Below are 24,681 nucleotides of genomic sequence, written 5' to 3' on the forward strand. Positions count from 1 at the left end.
TCCTTCTGAGAATGGGAGAACAGAGAGAGCCACTTCCAGAATCAGAGAGAAGCACGATGACATCACAAGCAACTGCTTTGCATATAGCCTTCCTCTGAAGCAAGGGCAAGGCCACTTTTGTGTGTCATGGGCTCCCCCTGGCAGTCTGGTGATACCTATGGAAAGACCTCTTCTCAGAATAATGTTGCGAAATGAATAAGATAAAATACATAAGGTGACAAAGGAAACCAATTATATTGAAATAGTCATCAAAAAAAATTTTTCAAAGCACAAAAGTTCACATACCCTAAGTTAAGAACTCCTGTTCTAGGGCCTAGAGTCTATGCCAAACTTTTATTTTCTCCTTACCTAGAGCAGCTACTAGTCAAATAAGTATTTACTCCTGCTACAGAGACATACATTCACTTAATTAAATCATACTCACATGCAAACATATTTATATGCACAATCAAGGACTCAGACATACTGATAGAACATTCAAAAACTCTCATCCATGAACAGAAAGCCCCAACTAGACAAGCTCATATTAAGTACTTACAGTTCAAGTACACGAGCACACAGACTGACAAAATGGGAGAAGACAGGACGCATAAAGTCCCTTCACACATCCACATCCACTAGTATCCAGATCCACTAATTAATGTACACATTCACACAGAAATGGATTTACACCACCACTCAGGATAGATCCATAAATACATTCACACATGGACTCACAGAAACCCCTGAATAACATACTCCCCTTCCCACCCACCCCACCCACCAAGAAACCAAATAACTCAAGATGAACTCATGTTCTCTATTTCTGCCTCTCCAAAGGAGAGCTGATCAGGGAAAGGCACTCTTCCTCTCTTCTTGTTCTGTTCCCCATCCTCTGCAACACTATCACCAAGAACAGGAAGTGTCACCAGCTGGGAAAACTGAGGCACCATCCTGGTAAAGAGGCCATGGAGATCAGGAGGGAGAACCTAGAACCCAGTGATTCAAGGTCCTGACAGTACTTTTATGTGTGTGTGACATTCTCTAGATGTGCTTCTTAAAAAGGTGTCAGAAGTATATTTACATCATTTGGTAAAACAGTGCGAGCATATATTTATGGCAGGAAATATCTGAATATTTATTGTTTATGAGTGCATTCGTACCTGTGGGTTTGTACACTGTGATTATATTTGTGAAATTATGAGCGTAGATATGCATGTGCATTTGGGGGCAGAAATTTATCCCTATTGTGTCAGTGGTGGGTGTGTCTTTGTATTGATAATCTTTCATATAGTTGGGAGAAGGGGAAGGGAGGGAAGGTTATGGGGCAGTGTGAGTGTGAATTCCCAAATGTATGTTGATATTTATTCCCTTGAGTGGCTGCATAGTCACACACATGGGCAAGGGTCTAATTCTAGTCTGGGCAGACTGACATCTTGGAAACAAAGACTGATGACCTCTGAGTCCAAAGACAAGCAGCCAAGTGCACTCAGCTTTGAGTCTACTTTTGATCCTATTGGCTACAGCCTGACAAAAGTGCAAAGCAGAGAAAATAGTGTCCTTCCCCAAGGCCCAGGCCTTCTTCTTCAGTTGGGATAGCTGAGGGCTGAGAGTCAAGGAAGTAGAAACTTATAGAGATCTGGGGAAAATGACCCCTAGTGTAGGAGAATTTTGCTAGTCCCTCTTTCATTTCCTACTAGCTCTCCCCAACACCTTCTAAGGTCCTGAGAAAAATGGAGACACAGAAGAAAGCTGAGACAAAAGCCAGTATCAACAGCCAGAGAAAGGAGACACAGAATACTTTTAAAATCTAGAGATGAAGCAAGACCAGAAACAGACAGCCTAAACTTGCTACTTGGCCACAGTTGTTGCCACCTGCCAAAAGAGGCTATGGGGAGGGTTGGCCAAAGTCCCCAGCATCCACAGGCCTCAAGGTTATATCCACAGATAAGTACTGGTGAAAAGGTAGCCTAGAACAAGGAAAGGAAAGGGGAAGACCTTTATGAGATAATCTGGCTTCCTTGAAATAAGCCTCAGCCAGAGGCTAGAGAAGGGATAATGCCAGTGCACAGCAAATAAGAAGCCAAGATTCGGAAGAGGCCTATACATACAACATTAACTTGTTGCTTGTATCCCATCTCAGAGAAAACAAAGTTAGGTCTGGCCAGGTGGGAAGCCAGGGGTTGGGGAGAGACCTGTGCAGGATCAACTTCCAGCAGTTGCCAATACCCCAGAGGCCTGAATTAGCCCTATCCTCTTAGTGGCCCATTGTCTCTGGCCCCATCTCATGGCCAGATCCGCAAGTATGTCCCAGTAGAGCAGACAGAGAAGAGGGGAAAGACTCGTTCTCTGAAGGCCACTCGGAAGGTATAGATGTGTCGCATGTCCTCAGCAGCATAGAAAGACACTGCACCAGCCTCTAAATCCAGTGCAACCCGAACCCGGGCCAGCCGCCCCCCAGGGCTCAGCGAGGTGCGCTCAGGAGATGTCACGGCCCAGTACTGCCCACCATTGAGTTGAAGAGCCCAGACGCCCTCTTCAGGAGTAAAGGGGGTGAGGCCCTTACGCCGTACACTTTCCCGGGCTACCCCGAAGGCCCAGCCATCAGCTGAGCCCACTTCCACCTCCCAATGGTGACGGCCAGAAGAAAATCCACGAGAGGCCAACACTCGAGTATTCGTGTCAAAGCGCCGGGGATTAGGAGGCAGATCTTGGGGGCGTGGACCCAGGCGGACACTCTTGAGATCCAGTGAGAGGATGAGGCGAGGGTTGGCTGTGTCAGGATCCAACGTCAATTCCACTTTGGGAGAGAAGAAAAAGGGGGAAAGACAAAGGCAGAGAAAGACATCATTGGATATAACTCCCTGACTCTAAGTGGGCTATTCCCCCCTCCTCTGAGACAAGCTGTATCTCTCTCTTTTGCTAAACCTGACTCAAAAATTTAAAAATCCCTTTTCCATTAGGAAGCCTTCCAGGATTCCTATATCCCACCAGACCCTGATCATTCTTTTTATCCTGTGTACACTCTGTGTATCACTCTGATCATTTGCAGTGTTCTATGTTAAAAAAAAAAATGTCAGTGTTAAGTGTATGCCCTGTATCCCCCATCATACCAGGAGCTCTCCAAGGGCAGGGACCATGTTTCTTCCTTTCTTCTGTCTCTCCCCCCCAATGTGCCTGGTACAGGGATCTATCTGTACAGGGCGGGCAGGAATGGGGGGAAAGAGGCACAGCAGGGTCAGTACATGTTGTAGACTGACAGACCTCCCCAAAGTAAAGTATCCAGAAACCCAGGCCATACTGTTGCTCCCTCCCCCGGGAGAAGTGCCAATGGTAGAGGTTACCCCACAGGCCACTGAGCACATACCCCATTGCCCTCTGGGGTAGTCTCACCTGCATAAAGGAAAAGGCAAAGAAAAAAGAGACACATCTATAGGAAAAGACCCACACAACACACACACACACACACACACAGGACAAAAATAATAGAATGTCAGAGCTGGAAAGGATCTTAGGTCCAGTCTCATTTTACAGAAAAGATGGAGGGCCCAGGAAAGGGGAAGCAACTTGCCCTTTAAGCAACATGGTCACTTAACTAGTTAGAAACGGAACCAGGATAACATAGGAGGTCTCCTAACTCTTGGTCTGGGGTCTGGGGCTCTCTGCCCTACAGCACACACTGCCTCCCTCTGAGATAATGGCGAAGCCAGAGAGAGAGAGACAGACACTGGGAGAGAGATTAACAGAGATGGGGAGAATTGCTTTGTTTTATATCTTTACTGCTAACATTTACCTTTCTCCTCTTTTTCCAGTTCTCCCCGAAGATCCTCTGAAAGGAGGAGGAACACAAACAGCAAGAATAAATGTACTAGTTGAGTTAACAAGTCAACATTCATTCGAGCAATATTTTATCAGATCTACTATAAGACCAGGCACTGGGCTAGGCAAGGCTGGGAAGGGAGGAAACAAGTATTTAGAGGCTCTTACTATGTGCCAGGCATGGTGCTAAGCATTTTACCTGGGAGGTGGGTTATATTATCCCCATTTTGCAAGCAGGGATTAAGTGACTTGCTAATAGTCATTGAGCTAATAAAAATCTGAATTCACATTCAAACTCGGGTTTTCCTGTCTCCTAGCCCAGGGCTCTATCATAACAAACTGCAGGTCCCTCAAGGAGTTTAAAATGCTCCTCTGCTTTACTCCAGTGCCTGCTCCCCACTCAAAGTCCTTCCCTGCACATGTATTCTTTCTCCAGGATAAATAATGGAACAGATGAGACATTCTTATAGGATAATGCTGTTACTGCTTCCATCTTCCCCTTTTTGCACTACCCTCTCACCTTTCCCCCACCAGAACCTAAGCACGGTGCCTGTCCCACAGCAGGCATTTAATGAATGGTTTTGGATTTGTGCCTATAGTATGTCTTGCCCCTGCTGCCTGAACCTCATTAGACCCATTTTAGCTCCTGCTCTCCTACATATAGTATCTCTATTTAAACCCTCCCAACTACCCATCCCCAACAAAACCCATCACCTTTGAACTTCTTTAGCAGTCCCTTCAAAACAAAGGTCTTGAGTGAAATATTCCAAACTTTACTCTTCATCTCAGAAGAAACTGAGGCCGGTTTGGGACCAGGCACATTGTCACACCTTGGAGGGAAGAACAAAGAAGATGTCATTGGCACCAACTACCTTACTTTCCCTGGTCTTTTTTCCCTTTTGGTCTCTGAGAAATGGAGCCATGAGACCATCTGGTAATAGGAAAGGGGATACCACAGAACTTCCTGGCAAGGTTCTTGCCTTTTAGTCTGCAGGAACCCCTAAGATAAACTCTATCCCTCTCCTGACAAGACATCCCTTTCTTGCAAAACAGGGTTTAATGTGGACCCCACCTCCAGGAAGCCTTTCTTAGCTCCATTCCTTCTACTTACACAGGCAACCTGGGAAGGACTCCCTGGGGAACCACAGAGTATAAGGCCTGGAGTCCTTGGAGGGGATGGAACCTACACTGTTCAGACCTTGTTGGTAGAGCAGAGAGCCATTGCTCCAGAACCCTTTGCACCATGGCTTGGCATCAACTTTTCTTGGGGAAGGTCATCTGGTTTTTCCTCCCCACAATGGTAGATATGAAGAGAAAGAATGATCAAAGTAGGATTTTTTTAAATGCAAAGAATTATAATTTACTTACCTGCCTAATGTGTTCTTGAACTCCTAAACAGAAATAATGAAGAAAATAATCAACACTGAACATGCCTCATTCTCCAGATAAAGAAAAACCAGGTTAGGCTTTTAAACAAAGAAACCATGGTCATTTCCTCTTTCTCTCTGATTTTCTGAGACCCCAAAACCACCCCCTTAGGAGCTCTCATCTTTCCCTACTTTGTAGAGAAATAGTTATGCTAGGGACAGGTAGGTGGTGCAGTGGATAAAGCACTAGCCCTGAAGTCAGGAGGACCTGAGTTCAAATCCAGCCTCAGACACTTGACACTTACTAGCTGTGTGACCCTGGGCAAGTCACTTAACCCTCATTGCCCTGCCCCACCCCCCCAAATTAGGTAAGTAGGGTTAGGGTTATAGCTAGACTCAGAGTTGAGACTTGAGGTAATATTTTTCTGAATCCAAGTCCAGTTCTAGTCACATGAAACAAAAGCAAAGGAGACAGTATGGAACTAAGTGCTAAATTAAGACTGAATGATATCAGAATTTTATATCAGAGGAAAGCATTTAAAGATTCTGCTATGTGAAGGCAAGAGTTGATTTTTCCTGGTCCCATCCAACTCCAGAAATCTGTGATCTTCATAAAAATCATAGAATCAGATTCTAATATCCTATCACTCTAATATCACCTTGTTCATTACAATATCTTACTCAAAAGAAGCCTTGATGATAAAATAAACAGAGTATCCCACTGGACTTTCCCACTATATATCTTTAGTCTTAAACAATCAAATGATTGTAATTCTGAGCAAGTCAGGCCCAGCTCACCTGAAGGAAATCCAGGTCAGGTTTGTGGGATGTCTCTTCCATCTCAGTGGTGAGTTTGGACAGCAGGGAGATCTCGCTACCAAGCTGGTTCAGGTTCTCAGTTTGCCTTTGGGTTACCTCTCTGGCCAGCTCTTCTAGACGTCCCACCAGCCTGCTTTCCTGCTCCATCAGGAAGGCCCTCAGTGCTTGGAACTCAGCCCCTACCTTTTCCCGCTCCACAGTCACTTGCTTCTGCCCAAGGAGAAAGGAAATGGGAATGAATTAAGAGAAAAGGAACTCTGAACACTGAGATGTACAGTCCATAAAGGAAGAACACATACTCCCAACTCTCAACCACATATCAGAGTAGGCACACATACACACTGGTCTACATATATTCATATAACTGAACTTGCTCTTCTCCTGCTCTCCTACACACAGTATCTCTAAGATACACATTGGTTACCAATTCCTGTCTATATACACACCATTCATTTTATGAGAATATTCAGAGAATCATATTCTAATGAACTTTTTTCCTCTATCATTTTAATAGTCTCTTTTATTCAGCTTGGCAGTTTCCAAAAACAAAAACAAAACCAAAAAAAACCAGAACAGAACTTATATACCTATAATGAGGTCAGGCAACCTGGATTTCAGCAAGCTAATAACTTTTAATGTATTGTGTTGGGCAGCAGATGCAAGGGTCTGTGTGTGGCCTAACACTGTGGGAAAGAGAAGGAAATCCTTAGGTCTTCCCAAGCTGCTTCTTCCTTCTCCCAGATTCCCTGTTTCTTCTCCATGACAAAATAACACCCTGTTCTTGTGGAAATAAAGCCTTGTTCAGCCTTTTGTCTATTACACAAGCATTCTGGGAAATGTACTGCCTGACTCCCCATTCTATATCTACATGAGTATTGGCCTTTAAAGTGATCATCTCTTTGGTATTACAGACCTAGTCCAATTATGCTACTATTATTCAAAATCTTCCAGAGCTGCTTGTCTTTAAAGCTACTTTAGAAACCATGCTAAAAAAAATCCAGTCTATTTTATAGTTAGATATATCTAGAGCAGAGGTATCAAACTCCCAACCTGGTACTGAAAAACCCACAAACCAGATTGAAATGTAATTGGGAGGGGCAGCTAGGTGGTGCAGTAGATAAAGCACAAGCCCTGGATTCAGGAGGACCTGAGTTCAAATCCAGTATCAGACACTTGACACTTACTAGCTGTGTGACCCTGGGCAAATCACTTAATACTCACTGCCCCACAAAAAAAAAAAAAAGAAAGAAAAAGAAATGGAAATGTAATGGGAAAATGGAATGGGAAATGTAATTAACAAAATAAATAAAAATACAGTACATTATAGATAATGTCAATTTGTGATTTTTCTATGTTAATAATGAAGCCTTTGGAGATCTGTTTCTATCTGAGTTTGCAGAGTGAACAGAGTGAAAACCACTCCAGTATCCTTGCCAAGAAAACCATAACAGGGTCAGGAAGAATCAGACACAACTGAAAATCAACTGAACAATATTCACTGATTTATGTGAACTAGTTGTTACAGCGGATAGAGTGCCAGGCTTCAAGTCAGGAAGATTTATGTTCTGAGCTCAATTCTGACCTCAAACATTTCCTAGCTGTGTGACCTTGGGCAAGTAAAAGAAAAACAAACAAAAAAAAAACCCTGTTTGCCTCAGTTTCTTCATCTGTAAAATGAGCTGGAAAAGGAAATGGCAAATGATTCCAGTATCTTTGCCAAGAAAACCCCAAATGGGGGTTACAAAGAGTTGGACACGAAGAAAAAAACACTGAACAGCAACAAAAACAACAAGTCTAAAAAGGCAATGTGCTCTAATCTCTAGTCAGGAGACCTGAGTTTAAATCCCATTTCTGATTTGATTATATGAAAGAGATTTAATTCCTCAGAGCCCCAGTTTTCTCATCTATAAAATGGGAGTAGTAACACTTACACTATTCCTACTACCCCTATCTGCTAGGATTGTTGTAAGGAAAGTATTTAATCCAACGCACAGGGCTGATGTGAACAAAAAAGGTTTCATAAACCTTAAAGCACTATATAAATTATTCTCTTTTGTAATAATAGCAACTTACATTTACATCCTATTTTATACAGTGCCTTCCCACAAAGAATCTCTTTTTAATCTTCTCTAGAACCCCATAGGATAGCACAGTTAGGTATTTTCCACCTTTAATAGAAGAGATGGCTTACCTAAAGTTATACAGCTAGGACTCAAATGAAACACTCTGACTCTTTGTACTAGACCAAGTTGACAAAAAAAAAAAGTTATCCAACTTGGTCACTTAGCTCACTGAATGGGATTGGCCATGATGATCTTTGTTTCTAAAAATTAAATCCAAATTAAAATTAGGAAGATTTGCAGCTAATGAAAATATTCTAGAACCTCTACTACATTCTTCTATAGAATTTCCAAAAGAGGAGCTCAAAAATGTTTTGGAACAATGAAAGTATTGCTAGAATAAATTGTATGTTCTCCCAAAGTGACTACTTTGAAGAAAGTAGCATTCACTTGGGAGCACAGGCTAAGGTAATATTTTTTTAAATCAGTCTCCATGTGTTTACTATCTTTTCTTTTTTCTTTTTTTTTTTTTTTGCAGGGCAATGGGGGTTAAGTGACTTGCCCAGGGTCACACAGCTAGTAAGTGTCAAATGTCTGAGGCCAGATTTAAACTCAGGTACTCCTGAATCCAGGGCCAGTGCTTTATCCACTGCGCCACCTAGCCGCCCCCCCTATCTTTTCTAAACAAACAATCTTGCATGCCCTCCCTGTTCTATTCAGTTTCCTAAAGATCCATAAGTTCTTATTCTTTATCCATTCACAGAGTCAGCAAGCATTTATTAAAAGCCTACCAAGTAGGGGCAGCTAGGTGACGCAGTGGATAAAACACCAGCCCTGGATTCAGGAGGACCTGAGTTCAAATTTGATCTCAGACACTTGACATTTACTAGCTGTATGACCCTGGGCAGGTCACTTAACTCTCAGTGCCCCACCAAAAAACCCAAAACAAACAAAAAAGCCTACCAGGTGTTAGGCATTGTGCTAGGCATGGGGTATATAGACAGAGAAAAGCAAAACCCTCCCTTCCTTCAAGGAACTTATATTCTCTCAAGGGAAACAACCCAGAAAGTAAATAAAGGACAAGGGTGAGAAGAGTGGGGGAAAGGGGGCACTGGTATCTGGGGAAAGATCAGAAAAGGCTTCAGGTAAGAAGAAGCTCTTAGGGGGCGGCTAGGTGGCACAGTGGATAAAGCACCGGCCCTGGATTCAGAAGTACCTGAGTTCAAATCCGGCCTCAAACACTTGACACTTACTAGCTGTGTGACCCTGGGCAAGTCACTTAACCCCCATTGCCCCGCAAAAAAAAAAAAAAAAATTAAAAAAAGAAGAAGCTCTTAACATTTGACTCCTCCATATTTTGGAATGGGCCTATGAGGCTCTTCCAATTTTCTTACTCAAATTTGTCCCTCACTCCAAAGGGAAGAAATAAATTCTGGATGTTTGCCAGACTGGTTGATCTGTATGAGGGAGAGATTGGGGGAGAGGAGGGGAGCAGGAAGAAATGAGCTATTCTGAGGTGATCATCCATTATCTATCAACCTTAGTACCAAATGAAATGTAGCTTGTTGACTAAATAGTCAACTGACTGACTGAGGCTACTTCAGATCTAGGACTGATGGAGTACGTGTTTTAAGTGTCAAATGCCAGAAAGTGATAAAGAGGAATTTGGTGGCAAGGGTCAGATAGACAATGTCGTACAGAGTTAAGCAAGTTAACATTCTCTGCCTATGTCAACTTCCTAGTTTAAGATTTTTATCTTATTTTGCTTTTCTCCTCAATTCCCCACTAAAACCTTCTCAAGTCTACTATGAATTAATTGTATTAATGAGATAACTGACTTTACCCTAAAGCCCCATAGGTAGCACAGGGCCTGGGGTCAGGAGGACATGAGTTTGAATCTGCCCACAGACACTTACTAGCTATGTGACCCTGGGCAGGTCAATTAAACCTGTTTGCCTCAGTTGCCTCATCTGTAAATGATCTGGAGAAGGAAATGGCAAACCATTCCAGTATCTTTGCCAAGAAAACCTCAAATGGGGTCACAAAGAATTGGACATGACTGAAAAATGACTAAACAAAAAAGCCACATCGCTAACTAGTTGCATTACAGATGAGGGAGGTGGAGGAGAGAATATTGAAAAATAAGTTGTATACAGCAGCCAACCCAAGATAAACCAAGCATCAGCCAGAATCCTTTAGAATGAGATTCTGCAAAGGCAGATAGAGGAAGCACAGAATCTTTGAGATGGAAGGAAGCTTAGATTATCTCTAAACTGACTAGAACTATGAGAATGTTATAAGGAACCCTTTCAGTATTTTATAAGGTGAGTGACCATTGATGAGTCACTCCACGTACCCTAAGGCAACTTTATGACCTTAAGTAACACAAGAATTATAAGATTTGTTGGAGGGAGATTCCACACCAGGAGTTTCCCCATCCTACTGAAATCACAGCAATCACAGGCCAAAGGTAGGAGACGGATGCTTCTGACCTAACAAAAATACACATACTTCTCCAGCAGCAAAAGGTTGAAAGACTATTAGGAGTGGGTATTACAGGGGATCAAAGATCAGTAGAAGGACAGTGAGCAGAGGGAATTCTATGAATCCTAAAGTAAAAAGTGGCCTGGGTTCTCAGGATTCAATTTTTCTATTATTGGTTTATGGGCTTGCCTAGGGTAGTAGAAATCAGAGAAAGGGAGGGTGTGCCACCTATGCGCATGCATGTACCCATCTCCATCTCCAACTTCTCTCAGACACACACACACACACACACACACACACACACACACACACACACGCTCCTCTCTCCTACACAAACTCTTTTAATGAGAATATATACCTCCCTCTCCCCGCATCTTTCAAGTCTATTCAGGATGTTCCAAGAAAGTACAGCTTTAAGCTAAATAGTTTAAAACAGCACCAAGATTTTTGGGACACCCTGCATATACATTTCTGCCTTTTCCTCCCAAAATTGTACCAGTTCTTATTCCACATACACCCATTTGGAGACAGTGTAGCAGTTAAACTGGGTATCCAAGACTCTGGTGCTCAATATAAGGTACCTCCCTAGTCTCCACCTCCTCACCAGGAGCTCCCGGCTCTCCTTCTCCTCCATGGACTTAAAATCTTCAAACTCCTCCAGTTCTTTCTTCAGGGCACCTAGCCGGGATTCCAACATCTCCTGGATGGGAGGAACAAGTGATTTTGAGTGGGGGAGAGGGAAATTTAGAACATCCCACCTTTTTTCACCATGCTTTGCTCTCAGGATACAGGGCTGATTCTGTTCATTGAAAAAAAAGCAAAAATAACCTTCTGGCTCATATCTAAAATAAGATTTGAACAATGGCACAAGGTCCCCCTACCCAAAAATATCTCCCCCACAGGCCTGCAACAACCTAACACTCAGCAGCCTTTCCCTATTCTACCTGAGCAAACACTTAAAAGTTGAAAGGGACCTCAGCAGCCACCTAATACAACTCTGACCAGAAAGACCATGACAGCATACTTGACCTTTGGCTCAATGAGGTGACAGGACTGCTAAGTGGCAAAGTGTAAAACCTGAGTTCAAAATCTGACCTTAGACATTTACTGGCTGAGTAACCCAAGTTGAGTCATCTATAAAATGGGGGAAATAATAGCAACTAATGATGTCGGAGGCAAAAAAAAGTGTTAACAAGAAAAACCTAAGACCCGAGCAGACTAGAGCCTTCATACAGACAGACAAGCGCCTGCATACAGACAAGCAAACAAACAGCCATAAAATATTACTTCTTCCTGAGCAGCCCACTCTGGTAGGGGCTAATCAGGAAATGTGTTACCTTAAATCTTTCTCTTGCAAATAAGTCATTTGTTCCTTTTCACCCATGTCCAATTTTTTCCCTTTTTTTTCCAAATTTGTAAGGATACATCCAAGGGGTCATGCAGAATGTTTTCTGTCCTTGTCCCTTTAAGGTGGGTTGGGCTAAGACCACACCTGAGAAAAATCCTACCTCAGACCTTGGGGGCCCACCCAATGAAACTGAAGTTTCTGAGGCAACAGAGGAGAAAAACACAATGCATACTCCGTCCTGGGGAACCCAAGAGCAGAATGAGGGGGTTGCTGTGGCCAGACAGTATTGCAATAAAACACCACTCGTTTTCTTTTTCAGGTCATCAGTGCGATCGGACTTGTCCCAATTTGTACTTTATTTCTCCTTTCTCTTGAAGTCATTTGATTATTTTTAGCAACATCCAGTTTTTCTCCTTTTTCCTGTTTCCCAATTTGTCCAAATTTACCCCAAATTACTCTAACTTCCTAACCCATTCATAACCTCCCAGAGATTACTGACAGCGTACCTGCATTCACGTGGGTGTCAATTAATTAACAGCAAAAACTGTTATCCAAGGGTGTCCCCCAGATTTCTGAGTTTTGCCGGGAGGTCCCTTAACCAATTGCTTAATCAAAGGGAAAACCTGCAAGGATCTCTTGATCCTGGACCAACGAGAAAATATCCTGCTCCCCGATCCATTTGGTGAGCCAGCTGGTCTCCCAAAGGAGCAAAACTTACCTCGGCAAGATCTCACCCCACTGCTTTCCACAAAAAAGGAAAAAGAGTTTGAGTCTGGAACTTGAAGTCCCATGTTGGGATCCAAATGATGTGGGATGGAATTAGGGTCAAATTGATTGTGAGTCAGCCTAAAAGAATTACAAGACTCAGTCTCCCAAGTTTTATTGCAATACTGTGGGTGACCACAGGGAGAGAACCAGAATAGTGGAAAGGTATCTCTGGAATAGTTATATTTATAGTACGGATAAACTGATTATCAGTCTCATTATAATAATCTCCACTTTAGGAAGGTACAGGGGAGGGCTTATTCTAATTTGGAGTTCCTGGGGTCCTAAGCCAACCCCCAAGGCAGGTACCTTTTTCTGTGGAGGTGTGTTTTGGGGGTTTACATGTCATAAGGTGAATCTGGAGACAAATTTGGCCTTTTCTGCTCATGTCTCTTTCTGATTCCCATGCTTAGTTTCAAAACATCTTCATTTTTCATTTATTTCTAGTTTGAATTTCTATAGTCTGTCAGTGTATCATTGTTATGGCTTAAGGTCTTCATGGACTACCTCCCCATGTTCCCACTGTGGGTACTGATCAATGTGACTTGTATTAATGAAGACTCAGGACTTAAGTTATCCATTAACTGGGGTCTGAATCCCTTTCAGAGCTAATATCTGAATTAGAGCTTGAACTTTAGGTTTTTCTGTTAACCCCTTTTTCCCTCCTACATCAAACTCACAATCCTCTGAGCTAGCACCCAAAGGTAATAATCTCCTCATTCTACTAAGGAAGAAACAGAGGCGCAAAGTAGTGACTTGTCCACTATACTCAGCTGGTAGTGGAGGTAAGCTTCTAAAACAGTAAGAGCTGTAATTGAGAAGCACTCACTTCACAGAAGCCTAGTCAAGTTGGTTAGAGCAAGTATTATTACTTTTACATATGAAGAAGCTGAGAGACAGAGAGGTCCCACAGTCATGGAAGGGAAGGGACAAGCCTCCAGACCAACAAGGAGGATTTAGATGAACAGTACCCCTCGATAAGAGTTGAGGAAGACAAGCTTTCCTCTAACAGGGGAATCCTTCGACTTGTGTAGGAAGCTTGACAACCATCTGTGAAAAGAAAGCTAGCTTGTGGATAAGAGGTCTCCAAATTCCTTCCTGTCATAGCATCTTCCAAGGACCCCCTCATAACCAAGGGAGGAAGAAAAAAAGAACATACCTGAGGTTGTAACAGGTAACGACAAAAAAGGAAGGAGTGACAAAGACAGCATTGAATGGCTTACCAGGAGGTGTGTGGAGCGGCCTGCATTTCTGTGCTCCTCATTTAGCCCAACAGGGGGCCTGATCCTACCTTAGCCCTGGGTATCGGGCTCATAAAAGCTCTGCCAGCTTAAAGGAGAAGATTGTCCCACACCGTTTCCCAAGCCTGCGCCACCCAAGGTTGGAGCAGCTTGGCAAAGTCTACATTTCTTTAAACAGGAAGATGACACACTGGGGATGAGGAAGTAGAAGAACCAGGAAGGCAACGTCCTATAGGTGTGATTGCCAAAGCAGGGGAGCCCACCAAGGGGCATCAGGAGCATAATCAGTTGGCAAGCATTTATTAAGCACCTCCTATATGCTAAACTCTGGGGATATAAAGATGAGCAGAAGACAATTCCGGCTCTCAAGGAAATAATAATCTAATAGGGGAGAGAACATGCAAACAACTAAGCGACTACAATCCTAAACGTAGGATTGTATGACTCCAAGACGGGGAGGGAGAGGAAAGCATGAAGGGAGACAGAGGTGGGTGTGGGTTCTGGGTGAAGGGATGGAAACAAAGACTAGAAGAGGGGCTAGGGGAGAGGAGGGTGGGTGGCTGCGCAGCCTGAGAGCCCGAGTAGCAGGAAGCCGGCAGCCACCACAAGGAGTCGCTCAATGCCCAGGGTTGGCTGGCGCGCGCGCAGCGGGTGTCTCTCTCACCTTGGCCTCCTGCACCGCTTCGTCCAGTGGCAGCACGGCGTGGGCGCGGTGCTCCCGGGCGCGGTCGCACACCACGCAGATGGCCCGTCCGTCATCCTGGCAATAGAGCTTCAGAGGCTCCCCGTGCTGGACGCAGCCCGACACCAGGCTCCCTACGCCCTCCCCGTCCCCGTCCCCTGACGGGGAGAGGCTGTAGCGGCGGAGCAGACTGGCCACCCCGGCCAGTTGGCGGTTGGGGCGGAGCTGGCTGGGGCGGGCAGGCTCCCGGCACTGAGGACAGGGCAGGGCGCGGGGGGCAGGCGACACCGGGATCCCTGGGCGCTCCCAGCAGCGGGCGATGCAGGAGCGACAGAAGCTGTGACCACACTCGATTGAGACGGGGTCCTGGAAGAGCTCCAGGCAGATGGAGCACGTCGCCTCCCCGTGCAGCTCAGCCGCCAGGGCCAGAGCCTCCGCACCGGCACTGGGGCCGGACCTCGGCCCCACCGCAGCCATCTGGCTCGGCGGCTCCAGCTGCCGCCACCGCCGTCACCGCCGCAACACCCCCAGGTCTGGGGATGGTACGTTCAGCCTGCCGCTTCTCCGCCAGGGTCCGGGGATTGACTGAGGGGGTGGGGCTCTGAGGCGGAGGCGTGGCCTGAGGCTCTGTCCGAGGGGGCGTGGCGTGAGGGGGCCTAGATGGAGGGTTCCTGGAGGCAGGAACAAGCTGAAGTTGTCCTGTCTGGTGATGGAGATCAGGCTTGGCCAATAGAGCCCGAGTACCCTTGTTTTGCAGTGTGCCAAGGCAAAAGTCAATTCTACCCCCTAAACCCCTCCCCCAACCCAAAAAGTGAAATCACTGACAGCTCTGATTACTAGCCTTGCCCTCGCCAGCCCTCGCCAGCCCTCGCCAGCCCTACTCATACACAGGCTCTTCCAACAGATTGGGGAGTTTATGGGAACCCTGTTATCTGTCACTACTCGTCTCCAAGTCTCTGGGTCAGCTTCCGATTCTTTCATTCTGTGTCTCTGTTCGTCTCAATCAAGCAATTAATAAACATTAAGTGTCTACTATATGCTGAGCACTGTGTTAAGCATTTCGGATACAAGAAGCAAAAAGACAGTACCTGCACTCAAGGAACTTACATTTTAATAGAGGAGACAACATGCCAATAAATATATACAAAACAAGCTATATACTGGATGAATAGAGTTGCTGTTTATCCTTTCTCGAAGAGGACCATATCTGGAGCTGATGTCTTGACTTGCAGTGAATTGGGTTTAAGTGAGGCAGAACTGTGCAGTCACCAGCCTCACTCTCTCCTCCGGATAAATAGGATTTTTTTTTTTGCGGGGGTAATGGGAGTTAAGCCCAGGGTCACACAGCCAGTAAGTGTCTAGTGTCTGAGGCCGAATTTGAATTCAGGTACTCCTGAATTCAAGGCCGGTGCTTTATCCACTGCGACACCTAGCTGCCCCTGAATAGGAAATTAAAAGAAGGAAGGCACTAGAATTAAAAGAGTTCGGGGCAGTTTTCCAGTAAAAGATGGGATTTTAGCTGGGTCTTAAAGTAAACCACCATCAGTTTCTCTCTCTCTCTCTCTTTCTCTCTCTCTCTCTCTCCCCCCTCCTCCTTTTCACATCCATTCCTTCTTCCCTTCCTCTTCTCTTTACAGCTCCCTTCCTCCTGCCCCCTCCCCATTTTTCTTGGCTATCCCAATTTGACCTGCTTAACTGGAAGAAACAGACCTAAGCAGGTGGAAAAGCAAAGTCCAGGATCTAGTACTTATTACTCCCTCTGTAAGGAGAGGAAACTTCTGATAAGCACCCTGACCCATTCCTCTCTTTCCGATGTAGCCAACTCCAGAGTCAGCTTTGGCCCCATACCCACGATCTGGCCTAACAGGGCCTGAGGTGTTGAGTTTCCCAAGACCTTGCCCAGGCTCCTCTATAGTACTAAATATAGGACCCCTGACTCAAATCCCTAACAACCCCCTAAATGTCTTGCTTTAAATAGATAATTTGTAATAACCAAGTTCAGAGTTGAGGAAACATACCTCCCTTCTTTACAGAGATCGTGAAATAAACCATCAGCTCAGCCATATATGTTGGCTAGTTGGCTTTGCAGAATTGCTTTTTAATTTATTTTAAAATTTTGTTACCACATAAGGTTCAATGGATAAGGGCAGCATTTATTCAGAAATGCAGGTAATGTAAAAAGAAAAGGTATAAATAAAACAAAAATTTTAAAACACAAAAAATAGATAATTTGGTTTAAACAGATTTCCCATTCTATGTTTCTCTTTCCTTTCTGTTTTTCTATTATTTGATCCATATGGTCCAGGAAGCCAGTTCTCAGTTCATTATATATATGTGTGTGTGTTTCAAGTTTTTAGTTACTGGCATTTTTTTTCCCTTGTGTCTGAATATTTCCAATATTTGTATGTTCCCTGTGTTTGGATGTTTCCGTGTCTTTGCTTGACTTAATTCTCAGCACATTTCGTGGTTGTTATTGCCTCTTATGTATCTGTCCCTTCCTTTCCCCACCCCTAACTTAACCTCAATCTCAATCCTATTTTTGCTCTCTGTATTTCTGATACATTGGCTGCCTTCTTGCTATTACTAGAACAGCACACTTTATCTTCCTACTCTGTCCCTTTACATTGACTATCCCCCATGCCTGGTATGTTCTCTCTCCTCACCTTTGCCTCCTGGCTTCTCTGACTTCCTTAAAAACTCAACTCAAATTCCAACTTCTATAGGAAGCATCTCCTGTTCACAACCTACTAGCCTATTGCTAATTGCTTTCCCTCTGAGATGACCTTCCATTTACATTGTGTATGTGTACAAATATATATTTATTTATCTATGTATATAAATATAGTTGTATATACAGATACAAACACATATACTGCATATATGTATATACATATATAGTATAACAATTTTCTGTGTTATTTTCCCTATTAGAATGTGAACTATTTAAGAGCAGGGACTATGTTTTCTCCTTTATTTTTATCTCCAGCACTTAGCACAGTGCCTGGCACCTAGTAAATGCTTGTTGGCTTAAGTTCCTTCTGTCTGGGATTGTCCCATAAGAAACAATTTCTTCTATCCTCTTCCAATCTCTATTGCATAATGAAACAAGAGCCTCATTCTCAAGGCCTTCTGAGAAGTCCTCACTGACTTTGATCCCACTGTCTCCTTTTCTTTTCTGACTCAAGCAGCTGCTGCTTCCAGCTTTCTGGTCAACTTAAATAACAAATGTTTGTTATTTAAAACTTCTCCAAACCTAGGCATAGCTCAAGAGCCCCCACTAATGTATTTACTTTTATTAGTCAGTCCTAGGATTTAGTTCTAAGCAGAGTAAAGGTATCAAATTCTATAGTAATAAAAGTAAAAACAGAATATTCTTCCATAAACCCTTGAGGCCATTTTCTAAAGACTATACTCACCCTGAGTTGAAAGAGTATATGCTTATGGGAATCACATATAGGCCTTATAAATACATACAGAAGATGTGGGGCTAGGGCACCCTTATGGAGACAAGAAAACATCTAGACCAAGGTACATGCATGAAGGGGTTGACATGCTTCCAACACTACAGAGGTATTAGTATCTTTTGACAATGTCATTATTCTGCTTTCTGATGGGCTCCAATCCAGTTGGTCTTCAGCTTTCAAGTTATAATGATAAGTTTGGAATGCTGTATTTAGCAAATTCTCCCTTCCTCTTCTCCCTTCAACCCCTAGCCCTTACTCCAGGAGAATACAACTGCTCTGTTAGCCAGATCTTTCAGTCTCTCATTGGACTTCAGTTATAGTCAGGTGAGCTACCCTGAACTACCCTGTTCACCATCCAGTGGTGGATGCTATAGTTAGCAAGCCTCTCGCTAAAAAGGCCACAGATCTTCTAGACAGCCCTTTCAGCTAATTATTATGAAACTCTTTCCTTAAGCCATCCTACTCAGAAAAGGTAGTCTATGAACAAGCTAAGTGTGTATTGTGATAAAATAATGGAAGTTGGCAGATGCCCAGGGGCCCCACCTGATTGATTTAGTATTGTTTGATTTGGGTGAGAATGAGAAACTAAGTACATACTTAAGGATGATTGGATGGAGGCCACACCTGGCCAGTATTGGTGTACTACTGAAGTCAGCAAGAGACCACTCTCAACCAACCAGCTTGAAGGACCTCCCCTTTGGGGGAGGAAAAGAGAAACTAGAAAGTGGATGATCACTGATAGAAGAACTCTCTTTTTGGTGAAGAAGAGGCACATGGAGAGAGAGGGAGAACAGGAGTCCCCCTTGTCTTTTGGTACATCGGTTTGGTGGTGAGAGATTTCACGTGGGCTGCTAGGAAAGGAAATTGATTTCTTTCTCTCTGGCTATACCAAATTAGATCTAAGCTAGGACTTCCATGCTATAAGGAATCTGTTCTCAATCTCTCTCTCTTCACTAACTTATAATATATATTTTAATAAATCTTTTTTTATCTGGCATAAAATACTTTATTTTTCGGTGGTATAGGGGAATCAGTTACAAAATTTTATTTAAAATGTTTCATATTTACAATCTATTCCCATCCTCCCCCCCAAGGGTATGTATATATGTACATTACAGGACCAGAGAGGGACAATTCTACCCTACTCCCTGCAATTCCACTTTGTCCTCTCCTCTATGGCAATGGAAAAATCTAGGCCACCAAACACCTCAGGTTCCAAAAAAGGCTGTTTCCCTAATTATTTACCCTGTATTTTTTACCCGTCTTCCTTATATTAGCTGCCTTCATGCAGAGAGGGATTATCAAGATTGTATGGGGGTGTTGGTTGAAAGAGGTTGGGATGTAACATATCCTGTGCTTCTCCTATCATTCCAACCACTGGTCCATTTCCAGTTAAAACAAGACCCCTATTTCAAGGGAGGAAAAAAAAAATCAGTCATTATCCCATACCAGGCAGTTAGAAGCCCTAATTTTCTTCCTATTATTTTCCCTTCTTTATTAGCCAGGAATTCCTGGCCAAGTTACCAAGCTTTGCATGAAGGGCTTGGCTACATAATGTTGCATCAAGCAAGTTTTTAACTGAATCAAGTCTACTTATGCATAGGAATATTCCTTCCTCATCCACGGAGATCATAGTAGGGGAAGACACTTAGAAAGCAAAAGAGGTAGCTTCCTCCTTTCTTCTACAGCTCCCTATCCTTCCACTTGCTTAGCAAGAACAAAGCTGCAGGTATTACTTCATTAAAAATACGGGTACCTGCAGTTTAAGAGTCACTGCATTCTTTCGGGTCAGTTAATGAAAACACATCATACCAATTAATAAATCTTTAAAAGCCTAACTCTTAGGGGCAGCTAGGTGGCACAGTGGATAGAGCACCAGCCGTGGATTCGGGACTACCTGAGTTCAAATCTGGCCTCAGACACTTAACATTGACTAGCTGTGTGACCCTGGGCAAGTCACTTAACCCCAATTGCCTCACTAAAAAAAAAAAGAAAAAAGACTAAACTCTTGCTGAATTTATCAGTGATTTTAGCCAGCTTCCCCCCAAGACTGGGGGGGGGGACAGATTAGAACCCACAATTTAGATTTTAAATAACACAGTATCTTGTATATATCTATCTCTATCTCTGTCTATGTCTACATATTCACATCTACATATATATGCATGATATCACCCTTATTGAATATATGTGTATATATACATATATATATATATATGTTTATTGACTGATTAAATGACTGAAATACACCACCTCTCCTTCTTCCTACCCTACCCCCAGCCCCAGCAGTTAAAAAATGGACTATGGTCAGTTTATTGATATGTTTTACTTATATATCACTGTTACAAGGGATAGTTCTATGAAAGAGAGAGGAAAAATGATTTCAAATTGAAAGGAATTTGTAGGAAAAAGAAAGAAGATAACCAGAAGCCTTCATTCATTATAAGGAATCACTGGAACTGATGGAGGTTGGTCCCACATGAACAATGATGTCCTTGAACTTATACTGGAGATAATAGAGTCATTTTGAGTATGAACTAGAGTCTGAACTAATTCTGAATTGCTGACCAATCTGAATTAGAAATGAAAAAGCAATGACCCTTTCTCTCCCTGTCCCTTTCCAGAGAGAAAGCCCTGGTGTTGATTGATATTTACCCAAATCAAGTTTCTCCACTTCATTTATCAAGTTCCTTAGACTAATTGGAAAAAAAAATCTTTAAAAACCATTTGACAAGGGCAGCTAGATGGCACAGTGGATAGAGCACTGGCCTTGGATTCAGGAGTACCTGAGTTCAAATCCGGCCTCAGACACTTAACACTTACTAGCTATGTGACCCTGGGCAAGTCACTTAACCCCCATTGCCTTACTAAAAAAAAAAAACAAACCATTTGACAAGGTTAAAAGGACACCAGATGGAAAATGTACTTAAACTGATTTAAGAACTGATGAGTTCTGGATCTTATAAAAGCATTGAATTAGCTAGAATTGGAGAATTTCAGATGTTGAAATAAGTGTGGTTTTCCAGCACCTTCCTAAAAAGACTCTGGACCTTAGCAGGTCTCCTTTCCTATTTTTGGTAGGAGCAAAACTATGTCAGATACAAAGGGAAAATTTTGGACTTCCCTTCTTTTCACTAGTGTCCTAGCTGAATCCCTAGATTACTGATGGCAGTGTCTGCATCAGGAGCCAAGGACAAATGGACACAAATTCACCATATTTAAGGAGAACTTCTTGAGTGCCCCACAAATGGGAGAAAAGGACTTCCAGCAAACAGAAATTGTATTACTCCTTTGCCACATGTGCTCTTTAATCTTGAGCCCATTTTCTCTAGAAATATATATATTTATGGGAGGATTTGTCACAGACTTTGGGTGGGGAATATCAACTGTTCTTAGTTGTAGTACTTTGGTAAATATCCCTTTCTGCAAGCAACTTAAGCGATAATCTTTGGAGAATCACACTGGTAGGGGCTGGAGACAATAGCATTAGAAACTTACCCCTGACTCATCAAAAGTGCCTCTTGGCAGAGCCAATATGGTGGAGGAAAGGCTGTGATTCTCCCCACTCCCAACAAACCCATCCACACACTCCAAAAAATAATGTCATAAGACAACTCCTGGAGCAGCATAACCCATATAAGAACAGAGTGAGACTATTTTCCAGTCAAAAATGGCTTAAATAGGAGACTGAGATCACTAAGATCACCTGCTGTTCGGGATGAGAGAGGAGAGCAGTCCACAGAGCAGGACCAGCTGCAAGCAGAAGTGCCTCCAGAGCCTCAGAATCTTCAGCTGCTGCTGCTGCTGCTGCTGCTGCTGCTTTTGGTGAGGCAATTGGGGTTAAGTGACTTGCCCAGGGTCACACAGCTAGTAAGTGTTAAGTGTCTGAGGCCAGATTTGAACTCAGGTCCTCCTGACTCCAGGGCTGGTGCTCTATCCACAGTGCCACCTAGCTGCCCCAGTGCTACAAGTTAAGGAGTTAAAAGCCAAGAAATAGACAGTCAAGATGAGTAGACAGAGAAAACAGCAGACCATTGAAAACATCTTTGGGGAAAAGGTAGACCAGAATACACCCTTAGAAGAAGATAATAACAAAGTTAAAGCTCCTGCATCCAAAGCTTCCAAGAAAAATATAAATTGGTCTCAGGCCATGGAACCACTCAAAAAGGACTTTGAAGAGAAAGTAAGAGAGATAGAGGGAAGATTTAGAGAGGTAGAGGAAAAAATGGAAAGAGAAATGAGAGCAATGCAGGAGAATCATGAGAAAAAAAGTCAACAGCTTGTAATGATTGGAATGACGCCACCTACTGGAGACTTGCTGTGGGAAGGCTCCACCATGAGGAGGATGCCTCTGAGGGCAAGGCCATGCTGCTTTTCCTTGGCGTCAGGAAGTGACGTTTGCTCATGGGTACTGTCTATCAAGGCTACCAGCCAATCAACTTGAGGAGCCTCCCATTTTCTAGGAGGGGACAGGAAGGAGGAAGGAGGGCCTGCGCAGAGAGCTCTGTCTCTCTTTTGGGTTCCTGACTTCACTGTGGTGGGAGAGAGAGAGAGAGAGAGAGACTCCAGAGGACTTCACAGGAAAATTGAGGAAAGATAGGATTGCCAGGCTGTTGGAATTCTGTTCTCTATCTTTCAATAAACCCTTAAAAACCAAACTCATTTTACTAGTGATTTTAGTCAGTTTCCCCAAAAAACTGGGGGAACAGATTAGAATCCACATTTAGAATTTTAAATTACACAAGCTTGAAAAGCCAAATGGAAAAGGAGATACAAAAGCTCTCTGAAGAAAATTATTGCCTAAGAATTAGGATTGAACAAATGGAAGCTAGTGACTTTTTGAGAAACCAAGACACAGTAAATCAAATCCAAATAAATAAAAAAAATAGAGGGCAATAAGATATATCTCCTTGGAAAAACAGCTGACCTGAAAAATAGATCAAGAAGAGATCATTTGAAAATCACTGGACTACCTGAAAACCATAACCAAATTAAGAGTTTAGACATCATCTTCCAAGAAATTGTCAGGGAAAATTGCCCTGATATTCTAGAAGCAGAAGGTGAAATAGAAATTGAAAGAATCCACCGATCACCTCCTGAAAGAGATCCCGAAAGGAAAACTTCCAGAAATATTATAGCCAAATCCCAGAGCTCCCATGTCAAGGAGAAAATATTGCAACCAACTAGAAAAAAGTAATTCAAATGCTATGGAGCTACAGTAAGAATAGCACAAGATCTAGCAGCTTCTGCATTAAAGGATCAGAGGGCATGGAATATGATATTCCATAGGGGAAAGGAACTGTGACTACAACCAAAAATCACCTAGCCAGCAAAACTGGGTATAATCTTTCAGGGGAAAAAATGGGACCTTAATGAAAAAGAGGACTTTCAGGCATTTGTGATGAAAAGACCTTAACTGACTAGAAAATCTGACTTTCAAATACAACACCCTAGAGAATCATAAAAAGGTAAATAGGAAAAAGAAATCATGAGGGACATTAAAAGGTTAAACTGTTGGGAGGTGGAGTCAAGATGGCGAAGAGAAGCCAGGAAGTTGCCTGACCCCTCCCAAGTTTCCCTCAAAAACAACATTAAATCAAGCCTCTAAATGGATTCTGAAACTACAGAACCTACAAAAAGACAGAGAGATACAATCTTCCAATTTGAGATAATTTAGAAGACTTCAGGAAAGGTTGGTCTCACTCAGGCAAAAAGGGAGTGCAGCACAGCTCACAGCACCATACAGCATGGAGTGGGGCTGGACAAGTCAGCAGGAAGCTCTTGGCCACAGAGGAGCAACTAAGACCCTCTGATCCTGGCTCAGCAAGCTGGTGGCACAGCAAGCACACCAGCACCAGCAAAGAGGGCAGGTTGCCAGCTGGAGGGCCATCCACAGGACAAGCATGACCAGGCCTAGCCATCCCAGCACCTGGAAAAAACACAGGGAGCAAGCCTAGGGCAGTGAGGAATCCACAAGCCATAAAGGCCTCAGAGTAGAAAGCCAGTGACATAGCCCACAGCACAAGAAGCTTAAAACAGTGACCCCTGCGCCCCAGGAGCAGACCTCAACTTTAAGAAAATAAGCTGCAATATGAGTAAGAAACAGAAGAAGGCTCTTATCATTGAGAGTTTCTGTGTGGACAGGGAAGAGCAAAACAGTAACTCAGATGAGGACAATACTCTCAGATCACTTACATGTGAAGCCTCAAGAGGGAAAATGAATTGGTCTCAAGACCAAAAAGCCTTCTTGGAAGAGCTCAAAACGGATTTTAAAAATCAATTGAGGGCAGCTAGGTGGTGCAGTGTATAGAGAACCGGCCCTGGATTCAGGAGTACTGAGTTCAAATCCAGCCTCAGACACTTGACACTTACTAGCTGTGCAATCCTGGGCAAGTCATTTAAGCACCATTGCCCTGAAAAAAAAAAAATCGATTGAGAAAAAATGGGTAGAGAAATGAAAACAACATAAGAAAATTATAAAAAAAAAAAAGAATCAGCACCTTGGAAAAGGAAGCACATTCCTTAAAAAATTCATTTGGCCAAATGGAAAAGGAGGTACAAAAACTTACTGAAGAAAACAATGCTTTAAAAATTCAAATTGGACAGATGGAAGCTAATGACTCTATGAGACACCAGGAATCAGTCAAGCAGAA

The 24,681-nt window shown here is 43.2% G+C and overlaps 1 protein-coding gene across 2 annotated transcripts; it reads right to left on the bottom strand.

The window, feature by feature from the left end:
- Window positions 1–762: 762 nt before the first annotated feature.
- On the bottom strand, window positions 763–15,129 carry TRIM7 (tripartite motif containing 7). Of its 2 annotated transcripts, XM_044001446.1 has the most exons (8): window positions 14,547–15,129; window positions 11,133–11,228; window positions 5,964–6,194; window positions 5,167–5,189; window positions 4,513–4,628; window positions 3,773–3,808; window positions 3,093–3,173; window positions 763–2,779 (listed from the first exon to the last, which is right to left on the bottom strand). In XM_044001446.1, the coding sequence occupies exons 1-8, from the start codon at window positions 15,039–15,041 to the stop codon at window positions 2,265–2,267; spliced, it is 1,593 nt and encodes a 530-aa protein (XP_043857381.1). In that variant the 5' UTR covers window positions 15,042–15,129; the 3' UTR covers window positions 763–2,264. The 2 variants fall into 2 exon arrangements, with proteins under 2 accessions (XP_043857381.1, XP_043857382.1); XM_044001447.1 differs by lacking the exon at window positions 3,093–3,173.
- Window positions 15,130–24,681: the final 9,552 nt, after the last annotated feature.

The sequence above is a fragment of the Dromiciops gliroides genome, chromosome 4, assembly GCF_019393635.1.
Source record: "Dromiciops gliroides isolate mDroGli1 chromosome 4, mDroGli1.pri, whole genome shotgun sequence".
Lineage (NCBI taxonomy): Eukaryota > Metazoa > Chordata > Mammalia > Microbiotheria > Microbiotheriidae > Dromiciops > Dromiciops gliroides.